At 42.3% G+C, this 13,873-nt stretch overlaps 3 protein-coding genes across 5 annotated transcripts; 1 reads left to right on the top strand and 2 right to left on the bottom strand.

Annotated features, from left to right (window-relative positions):
* The first annotated feature begins 760 nt into the window (after nt 1-760).
* On the top strand, nt 761-4,957 carry LOC148403539 (claudin domain-containing protein 1-like). Its single transcript, XM_088370374.1, has 4 exons — nt 761-1,313; nt 2,415-2,522; nt 2,719-2,856; nt 3,285-4,957. Exons 1-4 carry the CDS (start codon nt 1,022-1,024, stop codon nt 3,503-3,505), a joined length of 759 nt encoding a protein of 252 aa, XP_088226500.1. The 5' UTR covers nt 761-1,021; the 3' UTR covers nt 3,506-4,957.
* An 87-nt stretch (nt 4,958-5,044) lies between these two features.
* Nucleotides 5,045-7,304, bottom strand: LOC148403538 (N-acyl-aromatic-L-amino acid amidohydrolase (carboxylate-forming) A-like). Its single transcript, XM_088395648.1, has 3 exons — nt 7,215-7,304; nt 5,197-5,574; nt 5,045-5,143 (listed from the first exon to the last, which is right to left on the bottom strand). The coding sequence occupies exons 1-3, from the start codon at nt 7,302-7,304 to the stop codon at nt 5,045-5,047; spliced, it is 567 nt and encodes a 188-aa protein (XP_088251774.1).
* Nucleotides 6,469-13,811, bottom strand: LOC148403537 (oxysterol-binding protein 1-like). 3 transcript variants are annotated; one of them, XM_088370227.1, is made up of 17 exons: nt 13,456-13,811; nt 13,115-13,287; nt 12,054-12,265; nt 11,738-11,909; nt 11,304-11,415; nt 10,663-10,849; nt 10,300-10,417; nt 10,151-10,208; nt 9,916-10,080; nt 9,512-9,757; nt 9,279-9,399; nt 9,098-9,201; nt 8,609-8,704; nt 8,309-8,496; nt 7,910-8,145; nt 7,557-7,595; nt 6,469-7,457 (listed from the first exon to the last, which is right to left on the bottom strand). In XM_088370227.1, the coding sequence occupies exons 2-17, from the start codon at nt 13,249-13,251 to the stop codon at nt 7,315-7,317; spliced, it is 2,334 nt and encodes a 777-aa protein (XP_088226353.1). In that variant the 5' UTR covers nt 13,252-13,287; nt 13,456-13,811; the 3' UTR covers nt 6,469-7,314. The 3 variants fall into 3 exon arrangements, with proteins under 3 accessions (XP_088226353.1, XP_088226346.1, XP_088226362.1); XM_088370220.1 differs by having other exon boundaries at nt 6,469-7,595; XM_088370236.1 differs by lacking the exon at nt 7,557-7,595 and having other exon boundaries at nt 13,456-13,810.
* Nucleotides 13,812-13,873: the final 62 nt, after the last annotated feature.

Raw genomic sequence — 13,873 nt, 5'->3', positions numbered from 1 at the left:
TCACCAGCAATTTATTCATCATAAATCCCAGCATAAATACCAACAAAATCATCTTTTCCTATTTGCAACAGTTATAATGTTCGGCTCCAATAATAATTTGAAGAAAAGCTTTGAATGATTATAATAACTACTTACTTACAAGTTAATACTACAAACTGTAGATTTACTTTAGTATTTAGCATTTTTTTAATAAGTTGCTCATGGGACAAACATTTTCATGTAAAGTCAGCTCTACAGTCCATTTGGGTTTTGATCAAAATATAAATGAGATTAAAAATATATATATTATATAGATATAAATGAAGTTTTATTTCTTTACATTTACAGTATTTACATTTTGATGTGCAAATTCAGGACAGAGCACTTTTTGTTTGAAGCCAAAGCAAAAGCAAAAGTAGAGAACGGACATTATTAATTTAAAGTGAGTAACATTTAATTATCAAATGTTACTTTAAATTAGCCTTCCTTGACAAAACGGCATCACGCCTCTTTCTGCTCGTTTTTTTTTTTTTCTGGGGTGTCCAAAACCTTAAACAAAAGTAGCAACATCCGCACCAACCATTCTAATAGTGCGCATTGTTATGACTGTACGTTTTGTGATGAGTGATGACATGAAACAAACGAAAGAAGCTGTAATTCAAATTTGACCTGAATTGTGCTTGTGTCACAAATTCAGTCCCAATCCAACCAACATATTACACAATTTCAACACGCTCATTGACGAGAGGGAAATAATCATCGGAACAAACAAGAGACTGTAACCCATCATAATGAGCGCACAATCGATTTCTCTGGTGTTATTCTGGAGCCGACCGGAAGAGGAAAGGCGACGGATTAGCGCGGCCGCCCGATGGAATCGAACGTAAAGCCGAGCGCCATCTGTGGAAGTGGGCCATAGGGGCGGGGACACACGACGGCGACGGCGGCGGCACTTCATCCCGGCCGGAGCGCTCGCTCGGACTCAGAACACAGACGAGTGATGCTCGCCCCCACCCCCATCCTCTACTCGTGACGGGCAACAATGGTGGACAACCGCTACGCCACGGCGCTGGTGATCGCCTGCGTCCTCAGTCTCATGGCCACTGTTTATCTGTGCGTGGGCGTGGGCACGCAGCACTGGTACCAGTACAGCAGCCCGCCAGTGCGCGGCGAGGCCAATGTGTCCGAGCTGCGCGGCCTCTACGACGAGTTCATGGATGGAGAGTTCGACGAGAAGACGTACAGCGACACTTTGTTCCGACTCAACGGCAGCGTGGGCCTGTGGTGGCGCTGCGTGCTCGTGCCCGACACCCCACACTGGTACAAGGAGCCAGGTACGTGCACGCACCACGCGTTCCTTTTAGGGGGTCGGGGGGTGCGGGAAACGTCCCGAATGACAGGTGTCGTTCGACGTCACTTCACTTTGGCGACCTCTTGCGCATGAACAAACCTGCACCCTGTTTTGAAAGCGTGGTTTACCTCAAATATTGAGTACCTACTCAAATACTATATTGTAATCATCAGATCTTTTGTAAATAGACGTCTCAGAAAATTATACATTTAAAAAAAAAAAACGCGCAAATTAAATCGAAAATAGAATGTCACTGCAACAATGAAAATCAGTTACTGGTTATATAGACTACTTCAGCGCCCTCTAGTGCCCGTTTGACGAACAAATCCGTCCCTAACGCAACACGAAATGTAATACTCAAATTCTGTTATATATTTGGTAAAATGTTTCTGAAAAATACATAGACAAGGAGTGATTCGCCAAGTCAATACTAATACAGTTAAGTTAATTTAAATATTTAGAGTGATTTGCCAAATCTTATTTAATAAAACCGCATGTTGAAATCGTCAAAATTTGTCACCATCGATTTTTTTAAATACATGTTTAAGATAATATGCGTAAAAAATATACTAATGTGTCATACGCTCAAATAGTACAATGTAAATAGTGTTTCACCCTCAAATACTGTTATATTCAGGGATAGTTTCTTTTTTTTTAATCATAGGAACACCAATTCATTAACAAAGAAATGGATTATTAAGATAAATAAATAGTGTACTTACCTTTTAAAATCTACCCTGTATACGTTTCATTAAAATGCCAACACATAAGGAGTGATATGCTACTAAGACCCTACAAAATTAAATACAACAAAAATTCTGTTGCGTAAAGGATTTAACAAGATAAACAAGACTTATAGTAGTAACAGAATCGAACAAGTCAACTATAAAGTAATTTGTAGTGATGCACTCCACTTGATGCACCCCAAATCAATAATGATAGAAATAAATGGTATACCTCAAAGACACATAAGACAACATGGCATCTGTAAAGCTGACATTTTAAAATTCCTCTGCTGACCATGTTGTGTAAGACCTCACATTACTTTTGATTCTTGCATGTTTTCCTATTTTGGTGATCTCAGGCGCCAAAATGGCGTTGCGGTGCCGAAGGTTCACCGTGCAACAGCAGCTAACGCCCAAATACAAGGAACCCGGAAACCACAACAGTGGAGAGGACAAGCTGCGCACATGTAAGTGTAACGTCATGTATGTTAAAGATTGCTTTTGGAAATGATCTTTCACCGTACTGGCAATTGGGGGAGTTACAATCCTACCTAGCAACAAGTGACCAGTTGAAATGCAATAGCTTTGATTATTCAAATTAGTCACAAATCCATCATAATAAATCAGTTGCCAAAAAGCCCAACCTGCCTGGTGTTTTTGTAGACTTGTGGCGATTCCAGTTCCTCCTGCCGCTCGTCTCTTTAGGCCTGGAGGTCTTGGCGGGTCTGATCGGGTTCTGCGCCTGTCTCTGCCAAAGCCTCACGCCCACGCTCGCCATTGGTGTTCTGCACCTGTTAACAGGTTCGTTTGTTTTCTTTGCTTTAAGACGAATGAGTCTGAATCCTAACATTTTATCAGAATTGTTTCATGGATGAAAGTGCTATTTTTGTGCAAAAAAAAAAACAAGTGAATAATGCAAGACTTAGGGGGAATATCTTGATCTGAAGAATGACATCATTCTATTCAAAATAATTTTGTTGTATTTCTAAAAAGTTTTAAAATAATGAAAATAATAATAAAAATTAAAAGTCTTAAAATAATAGTCCTTTTTTTCCTCATACGCATTCACTGCCGTTGATGGCTATTGATGTTAAAGATAAGTTAAAGAGTTGTTTTATTTTTAGACAACGTAATCTCAGCGAATCCATTTCTAAAGTTTGAACTCGGGATTTTTTGTTGTTTTTAGGAGAATAAATGAATGCCCCTCCCCTCTATGTCTGGCATTGCAGGTTTGTGTTCGTTGGCCACTGTGTGTTGCTATCTGGCGGGGACGGATCTGCTCCACAGGGTCTCGGTGCTTCCCGACAAGGTGGACGGCTCCCTGGGCTGGTCCCTATACTTGGCGCTCATGTCCTCACCTCTCCACATGATGGCAGCCGCCTTGCTGGTGTGGGCGGCACGCAGCCACGGTCGCAATTACTACCGAATGGCCGCCTACCGCGTGGCCTAACCAGTATGATCGGCGGAACGAATACGAAGGAATGCTTGTGGTTCAACACCACTCGTTGGAACGGCTGCAAATACTGGCCGTTAAGATGCACTTTGATGACATCACAAGTGTGCCATCACTATCAAACAGATAAATCTGACCTATGTGGTGAATATGCTTTGGAGAATGAGAACCACAAAGTGATTGTGTGTGTGAGGGGGGGTGCATTAAATAAGGTAGTGTTGTGATTTCTTATATTTTTGAGAAATTACTAGAATAGAAACCTATAAATTTCAGGAATATTCCTGAGGAAAAAAAAAATATATTACCAGAAAAGATGTAATCTTACAAGAATAGTTTGACTGCGAGGAAAAATATTTCAAGAAAGAATTGTTATGATTACCGTAATATTCTGGGGGGGAGGAAAAACGATATTAATTCGTACTTCTTTCACAAAAATGTTAATACTTCTGAAAAGACAAGAATAGATTTGCAATTTTATTTTGGGGGGCATAATTTTACAAGACTTAAATTTGAAAAAAGTTGTAAACCTATGAGAAGCCGCGTATGATTGCTTTTCAGGAAGTCGTAATATTTCAAGAAACTAGTCATGTTTTGAGATTTTTTTTTTTAAAAAGATGTTATATTTCATTTGAGCAAAAATTTCATATTTCAGAAAAGACATAATAGAACTACCATAGATTTTTAAATTGGTAATATTTTCATAAAATGCATGTTAGAGTACAAAAATATGTTTTAATCCTATACAAATGAAGCTGTATTTTTTAAAGAAAGCAAATTAAATATTAAGAATCTTGCCAGAATGAAAAATATATTTTGAGTTAAAAAACATCAGTCTTAGGAGGGGGTCAAAAAGCACAATGTTGAGGGGCCGGGTTGGGGGGGGGGGGGGTTAATGCTGCATTTGGGTTTATTCTTTTGTTTAAATGACCTTTTTTCGCTTTGATTTTCTTCTTTTCAGAGTGACCGTAGCATCTTGGTAAACAAAACTGTACATTACCTTGTGAACTAAGTTTATTTATTTATTTGGAATGTGTGTGTTTTTTTTTTAAAATATATTTTGTAGTCGTCGCTAATTTAACTTGTAAGTGCTTGTGTTTTTCAGTACAATTAAGTCCTATTGTTGTTTATTATTTCCAAATGTTCGCACGCTCCCTCAGTGTAGAAACAACACTCAAACAAACACACTGGTGGAATTCATTATTAATTTATTTTTTAAATGGATATCTTTGCCCATCAAGCATTTTGAATGTATGTACGCTAATGACCGTATTGCGATACAGCTACTGCTCGCTCATTTTTTAAAAGCCACGGGCTGTCGTGAAGTTCTGCTTTTGGGATATTTTACCTCAGTTGATTTCAATCTATTGGTTTAATATGTATGTGACCTGCTCTTAATGTGTGATATGTAAACGTATTATGTTGTTTTTAAATTAAAGAAAAAAATCCATACATTTGTGATTTTTTTTGGGGAGGGGGGGTTCTTATTCCTCCTCTTCTTATGACAGAAAGTTAACCAGATTAAATTGAGTTTTCGGTTCATACCTGCTGGTGTCGGATTAGATGCAAGCGGATCCAATCACTTTCTGAAAAAGCAATGACGCACGGGCCCATGTTGGACGAGCTGTTGTGGAGGTTTCAGTCGAGATCCAGTCCAGTTCCTGGGCTCAGGTCATCTCGCAGGAGGCCACGTTCAACATGGGTGACGACTGTAGGACAGAAGATAGGAAGAAATCAAAGAGAATATCAGCAAAGGACTGCAGCGAGCTTACTTGAGGACGGCGCGGTTGAAGTATCGGTGTCGAGGTATTGGCGGCACAGTCGAGTAGCGCACGTCTTCTCCCGCCTCCGTGCCCATTCTCCCAGACCAAGTAGACCTCAGAGAGCTCGTTGCCATGGGTACCGCCACAGACGACCCGGGACACCTCGGCAGGCGGAACGCCATTTGGTTGTCCAACTTGCAAATGAGCTTTAGTCTGTTGGTGGAAACATGTGGATCTTACCAAATGCCATCCTAAGATCCCAAATGAAGATGTGCAGTGGGAGTCTCCTCTCACCTGCTCAACCCACTGCCGTTACCCTTCTCTCCGTTTGCCCTTTGGCACCTTCTCCCCACATTGCAGGCAAGGTGTTCCGGGACAGTATCAGATGAGAAAGCGAGGAGACTTAATGAGTCACCTTTGAGATGAGGTTGCAAGCTCAGTGGAGTATGACATCATCCTTATTGTAAATAATAGTGGTGTGACAGGAGGGAGGGGGCATTTATTTAATCAACTGCAGATGAGTTGTAGGATGGCAGTACAAAGTATAAAAAGCGCTACGGTAGATAGATAAGGTTTTTTTATTTTTATTCTACCCTGCATTTATCCCAGACTGATAACATGCAACTAGGCTGCTTGATAAGAATTTTTATACTGTTTGCACACACGGCACGGAAAGTGCTGGAGCAGTGTGACTTCTTTCAAATGAGAAATGCAAACACTGAAAAAAGCTGAGACTGCAAAAGAGCAAGCCAAACTTCCGTGGAGAGATTGCAAATTGTGTTGCTAAGGATTTGATAAGTTGTTTTTAACTCACGAGAGCAACTTGGACACAAAAAGTGCACGGGCGCTTCGGGACTGCTAATAGTTGTTGAATTTTAGAAAGAAGGCTTCCTCACTACAGAAGGCATGAAAAGAAAAAGATTCCATGTTCATTTACGTGACCGGGTAGTATATCAAATCAGAATAAGTAACATCATTGTAATAAAAATGGGCCAGCGTGATATGTTTCTTTTTTTATATCGACTCAACTTTTACACTGAGTACAGACTTAAGATGTACTTACATTAAAGACATCTTTTCAATGGCAAGGTGGAAAACAGTTGTGACATTTTGCTGGAAGGGTTGAAAGGGGGAAAATTGAATGGTGAAACATTTTTCCAAATATCATGCATATGAAAATAAATGTCATCAAAAACTAGCTGCTTGACATTACAGTGTTTATTAAAGATTTCCTTTCCTTGGATACAAAATCAAAAACAATGTTATGACGGCTCTTCTATCAGTCGAGCATGAAATCTCCCTTTTTTGGTGACATGAAACAACAGAAAAATGCCTCACCGTTTTCCAGACATTATACATTTATAAAATCAGATATTTTTAGATTGTGTGTCTTGATTAAGTACACTTACAGACAACAGGGGGGGAAAAAAAAAAGAAAAAATACCAGACGAAACACTTTTTTTGGTGTCAAAATGTGCTTGCATATATGTATATATTTATATATATTTTTTAATTAGCACTGCATTTACTTTAAATGTGTATATTCCACACCATAAAACAAGTATTTCTCTTTAAAACAGAAAACAAAAATAATTACTTCAGCCTTCTTTTACTTCCAACCGTAATAAAACCTGAGCGTCCAGTTCACTCACACGTTTCTGACAGGTGAGCGTAGGTTGTCTAAGGCGAGGAGGAGAGATGTTGCACACTACTCGATCACAGTTGAACTCGATAACAGCCTCCCGTCCCCCTCCCCCGCCACACACGCGCACACACAAGCGCACACCCCCATCCACCCAAACACACATAGTCGCACAGTAGGCGACTTTATATTAAGACACAAATAATCAGACAAACCAGAAACTGTCTTCATGAAGGCCACCGATTAATCACAAACATTGGGAGAGATGGATGTGGAAGGAAGGAAGGAAGGAAGCACTACTCACAACAAGCTTGAGGGGCCCACCACCGTGTTCTGGAGGTCTCTTAGAACAGAGAACCGACTTTTTTTTCTTCTTCTTCTTCTTCCGTTTCATTCGCCGGTGGTCAAAATATGTCAGGGCAGCCCTCCCAGTAGCCACGCTCCTTGGCTTCCCAGTAGCCGCCCTTGTAGATGTGAACCTGCTCACCTGTGATCCGGTCCTGGCAGCGCTCGAACCAAAGTGCTTTGTAGAGGTCGTGAGGTGCGCCTGGGGAGAGCGAAAGGTCGACGTTAACGAAAGAGGGGGAAATCCACCACGAGACGGAGGTGCGCGCAGGAAGGTGGCAAGAGAGGAAGGAATACTTGCTTTTCAGAGACGGATCAGTAAGAGAATCCTCATCGACAGCTTTTGGAAAAGACAAATGGATTTTTTTTCTAAACCTTTACTTTACTCATCAGCTGTATCAGTCCCTCCAGGATTTACGATGAATTGTTTCACAATTCAGCCCCAAATACAGAACAAAGAAAGAGACAGCAGGCACCAGGGTGACAAGCATCGACTAGTCTGGTAGATGTGCTTCAAATTCAGTAGCAATCAAAGAAGGAGCTCATTTTTAAGAAGAAGCCTGGAATTGGCCAGAAATTAGCAGCAATCCTGGAAGGAACGGCCTAACCCAATTGGAGAGCGGGTCAAGCCTATTGGATGAAAAAGGGTCAAACCTTCATCTGGGTGGCTGGAGGTACGCTGGCTGAGAGCCTCCCTCTCGCGCTCGCGCCTGGCGATGCGCTGTTTCTCCTCCAGCCGCTGCTTCTCGCTGTTGGCCTCGTCCCAGCGCCCGTCCTCCATGAGCCGCTGGTCGGGTCGGCGACGGCTGTCCGTGGGCGCCACGGGCTCCTCGGGCTCGTTGAGAGTGAGCGCTAAAGCCGTGAAGTAGTACATGGTCTCCGCGCCTTCACTGTGGACCCGCGGAAATGACAAATAGTCGAGGTTACTTGAATGAATTCTCCTCAAATAGAGGCTTCCACTCGAAAGAGACTTCAAATAAATGAATGCCGCATTGGAAAATACACACGCCTACATGAATTTCTTTTCAGAAGCTGATCTTCGCACACACTTACGGCAGAGGGTTCTTCCGCCACACCTCTCTGGCTTTCAGAGTTTGGTAGACGGTCTTCTGTTTCCCCTCGGAGCCGTTTTCCCCGCCGCGGCTGCTTTGCATCACGCGGGAAAACTCCAGTTTCTCATCCCATGTGCCCGACAGCACGTAATGGGCCTTGCCTTCCTTGTCCATCACCACGCCGGTCACCTGAGGAAGGCGATGTCGGGAGAAAGACGTCAGTCCCCGTGAGCAGATTCCACCAAAGGGGCAAAATAAGACAAAGGCAAAAAAAAAAGAAAAAAAAAAGTGCAATCCTCACCTTTCTGGCCACATCTCTGGAGAAATAACTGTAAGGCGCAAATTTCAAATGGCAGCGGTCTCCCGTTGTGTGGTTCACCACATCGATCTCTCCCGACTAAGATTAGAAAGAAACTATCAGCGTGAACCAAAAATGCATCAAGAATAAAATGTGAAATCAACTAAACTGACTATAGTGTAAAAAAGGAGAATTACTGGTCTGTTATGGTCGAGACTTGCAATAAGGATCAAATAAAAAAAACATTGATAGTTTAATACTTCTAATTACCCAACCAAATGTTTTAAACAAATGTAACTCTAACCCTTTAAACAGGAATCGAAATCAAGCATCAAAAACAAACCACTGAAAATGCATAATTCAGTCGTTCAATAATTCAGAGCAACGATAGCAATTTTCACGAGTCATCGTACGCTTTAAGGAGACACTTGAGTGTCTGTTGCGATTTTGGCAGCTTGGCAATTTATGAGAAAGGCTGCCTTTGAATCTCACCTGGTCGATCCAGAGTTTGCCAACTATGATGTTGTGCACAGTGGTGGTCACTTTCTTCCATGTGTAGTGATTGTTGTCCTTGTCAAAGATGGCATGAATGGTGCCTGCAGACATACGTGGAATGTTTTCAACACATTAGAAAGGAGGCGCCGCTTTGCTTTGTGTTCCGTAGCGCTCTTACCTAACGGCATGATGGAGAGATATTTGCCCCGGAATTTGCTGGCAACGGTGATTTCCTGCCTCAGAGTCCAGCCTCGATCGGAGATGGCGTGATGGGCCGCGGCCGGCGGGTGGTGACTGACCTGGAGGGAGCACCGGTTAATGGGTGAAAAGTCAAAAAGCTTTGCCCGTTTAGCATTGCCTGCCTCACCAGTAGCGCGCAAGACGCTAACGTCTTTAACTCGGCAGCCTCACCTGCTCACAGAGCGAGCGGTAGCCGCTCTCCCGCCGGCGGTCCAGCTCGTACGTCTCGCCCAGCAGCGGGTTGAAGGGCTTGCCCGTGCGGTGGACGGTGGTGGAGTAGGACGACACGGAGAAGGCGGCCACGTAGCACATCTGCTCCAGCGTGCTGTGGCACTTACTCGCCTTGTCCAGCAGCTCGTGGTACTCCAGGTCCTCGGACAGACGCTGCAGCATGGAAATGGGCTCGTTGAAGTTCACCTACGGGATATCAAAAGGCATATTATGAGAAGTTATAAATAAAAAAAAAAAAACATTAGAATTAGCCTTGGTTGCTCAAAGTAAGTCACACCGGCTTAAGAAAACTACTGAAAAACGTAAGACACATGTATACAGATAAAGAGATCCTGGCCACTCACAGGCATGGGAATCTTGGAGAGCTCCTTGCCGATGCAGTTTTTCATGATGCTCCACAGGTTGAGGGAGTAGTTGGGCTTGTCCGGGATGCGCGTGCGTCGCTTCTTCAACGGCAGCAACTCTTGCGAGGGCGACTCCTGGTTCATGGCCAGGGGCTCCTCGTTCAGCTGAAAAGGCAGCAAATGGAAATTCGGACTCTGTTGACAACGTGCACTGGAAAGAAAAAAAGTCACATACCGACTGATCATCTGAACCAATTTCATTATTGAAACCGCTGGCGTTACTGTTCGATCTCCTGGAAAAGATGATGATTTACACGTTAATGTTAACGCACACATAAAAGAAACAAAAGGAAGAGCTTTTATGTTTCCGTGGCGCAAGCTGACTTGTGGAAGTGAGGGTCTGCAGGAACAGTGATGAACTCAGGGGCTTCTTCCACCGCGTCAAAGAACTCGTTGTCGTCGTCCTCGTCGCTTGCCTCGCCTTTCGGTGCTGCGACCGCGCCTATCAGATCCCACGAGAAAATCCGTTTAGAAATACAATTGGAATTTGTATTGCTAGCAGAAATAAAGTCAAAGACAAAAATCAGCAAGATTTTTTAAATTAGGTCACAATTTGTAGTATACTAAGACAAAATAACCCAACAAGACAAAAGTGGAAATTTCAAGAAACGCTTCATATCACTGTGAGTAAAACCATCATTTCCTAAGAAAGAAAATAACAGGAAAAGAGTAGAAAGCGGTATTTACTCTTATTGTCGGCAGTGGCGTTGGCCTGCGCGGCGGCTCCCCGGAAGGCTCGCTCCAGGTGATTGTGCTGCTTGGCCAGCTGCTCCAAAGTCTCCTCCAGGCGCACTCGCTGCTCCCGCTCCGCCTGCAGCGCCTTCTGCCAACGCTTGCTGTGTGCCTGCGCCAGCGCCAGGAAGTCTCGGCACGCCTTCAAAGTTCCATTGAAAAAAAAACAAACAAAAAACAACCGCCCACAATTACGCTAAAGTGACGCATCACGGTATTGCCTTGAGAATGAAATGGTACTCGTGTTGTAATTACAAGAAAAAAGTTAAAACATTACCAGAAAGTGTTATTTTCTGATTTTAAAAGGTAAAAAGTCTTCCTATCACAATACAATCATAAGAAAGACTTTACATGACTAAAAGTGACAAGAGAACACAATACAGCAGTGCCATCATGAAACTAATAAGTCATGATTGCAAGAAAACCTTGCTAATGCTACATAAGTTAAGATGTCAATTTATAAGGTTAAACAAAATCCAAAGTTGTCACTTTGAATGACTGACTGAAATCGTTGAATAATAATCAATGGCGGCAAGTGGACAATAATTTTTTTTCTGCAATGCACAAGAGGTTGTGAGAATCAAGTGTGAACTAACATTGATCATGGCGTTGGAAGTGATGCGGAACAGCGTGGCTCTCTCCGTCACCTGACGAATTTTATCTCCCGCCTCTCCCGTCAGACGCAAACTGTCCAGCTCCGACAAAGACCTGCGCCACAGATGATGAGCCCTGAATCAGATCTTGTCACCGTTTTCATTGGCAATCAACATTTTACAAACTTTAAGCGACCAATTATTTTTATAACATACTAAATCTCACTATCAAAGCTAGTTTTGTTAACATCCTAATGGTATCTTGCATTGTATATTCGCATTAATTCACTTTGAACTGGGAGTCAATCAAATGATGGCAAATCATTTATGTTAAGATTAAAAAAACACAAGCATAGTAATCAGTCACTTTTTTTTCCAGGTCTGACAGCCAATTGAAAAATGAGAAAGAAAGATTGTATCGATGAAGATGGACCAACCTCTGAAGAGCGGAGCCGTGCTTGGAGATGAGATCGTTGCACGTGCTCAGATCTTCCACCTTGCTACCCAGGGTCCGCAGGGCCGACTGGACTTCGGCATTCTGCGGGACGCCACCGCCTTGTCCGGAAGGCGCCGTGGGCAGTGAATGGGAGCAGTCGTCACTGGAGTCATCTTCTCACAAAGAGGGCAATTTTACAAGATAAAATTTTTAATATTAGGGTAGTGCAATACTTTAATCGTAGTTTTTCCAAGATAAATAGTTGTAACAAGCTTTAGCATTATCTCATATGTTTTAGCTCTGTTTGTTTATTTTACCTGACTCAAGCTGAAGGCGTGCCGCCGCTTTGGCCTTTGCCAGCTCCAGCGCGGTGATCCAACGTTGTCGCTCCACCTCGCAGCTGGCCTTCAGGTGGTACGTCTGTGCGCCACCGTTGGAGATGACAAAGTTGCACGCGTCGTCCACGGTGATGGTCGCCGTTGCCAGGTTGATGGTGCCGCGGCAAGTGTGGCCCATTTCCGCCTGGGTCCTGAAAAGAAAAACCCATGACAGAAATTATGATAACTGGTTTAAAGACAAATGTAAAACTTAAAATGTAAATAATTATGTGGCCTTGAATGCCATTAAATAATTTCTACATTTAATAAAAAACAGACTACAATAATTGTAAAAATGTGTGTGACGTTTCCATTTGCGTTATGAAAGTCAACGGGACTAAAAAAATACCAAGTTACAATCATCATCATCATTATCATAATACATTAGACATAACAGTTATAATAACAAATTATAATATAGAAAAATTACTGATAAAAATGTGTTTTTTATTTTATGATAAATATAATGGTGCCAATTTAAAATGTTCATATATTTAAAAAACAATTTAAATTACAAAGAATAAGGAGATGATAGCCGTTTTTTAAAGCCTATTTTCACAATGGGTCCCTAATAAACCACTAAAAAGTCTTCAAAGACATTAATAAAAAAATAACACCTAACAAGAGATGACTGGAGCTAACAATTTTATTCAAAACCAGGACATCCCCCCCAAAAATGCTATTGGTATGGTCTGTAATATCAGAAAATAAAAGAATAAAAATTGTTGTTGCTTTTTTTTTTTTTTTTAAACATATTTGCAAAAATATGAAAAATCACAGCGAAATATATACGGAAATTGGAGAATAGTTACTCTTGAAAGAATGAAATTCTAACATCTGGACAATTTTAAATCATACAAGGACCTAAACAATTCATAGCTTATCAAAATAGTTAACGACCAATTTGATAATCGATTAGTTATCTAATAACTTTTGCACCACTCCGATTCAAATTCAAATAAGACCGCTGGCTTGCACTTTGAGTTTCAACAACGTCATACCTGTAGTAGGACAACAAGCCATGACTCAAGACGAACCAGCGCCTCTGATAACCCTTGATGTAATTAGTCCACTTGAACACCCATCCTTTATATGTGTCTCCAGCTGGGGTTGGAGGGGCTGTCTTGGGCTCGGACATCACAAGCCCCAGAACCCAGACACCAATGCACAGAACCTAAAAGACAAGACGACAGGCGCTGTGATGAGTTGGGGCACAGTTCTACTCTTGCTGTAATGTGGCCTGACAGGTTAAAGTTCAACCAGATGAAAAGCAAATAGCACATCATGTGGTGTCCTGTCCATGTTTCGCTATGCAAGAAATAAAAATAAAAAATATATTTACCTTGACGTGTCCCTAAGTTGACAGCTCAGGCAAGCGGGCACCCAAGGAAGTCACTGCTAATATTGACACCTAGACCAGTAGTAAGTAAAGACGGCTACTTAGCTTACAGGGGCGAACTGACCAGCAAGCTAACGTCGACAACGGAGAGCAAAATGAGGCAAAAAGCGTCAAAAAAGAGCAACTGGCGTGGCTATAGAGTACAATGTCGCCGTCGAGTAGATGAAACATTTCTCACTAAGCATGAAGAGTGTCCGCTGTACAGCTGCGCACAACTCCAGCTAGCTACTTCTAACTAGCCTATGGTGCTAGGTGGCTAGGTGGTTCCACCCGGTGCCACACTGATTGCACTCCGTGTTGAAACAATACACCGCGCATGCGCACAGTCGCCTGGAAAGTATCGACGTGGAGTCTTTTACCC

This window comes from Syngnathus floridae, chromosome 1 (assembly GCF_059516105.1).
Source record: "Syngnathus floridae isolate MCC-2025c chromosome 1, RoL_Sflo_1.0, whole genome shotgun sequence".
NCBI lineage: Eukaryota > Metazoa > Chordata > Actinopteri > Syngnathiformes > Syngnathidae > Syngnathus > Syngnathus floridae.
This window is presented reverse-complemented; position numbering and strand designations above follow the sequence as displayed.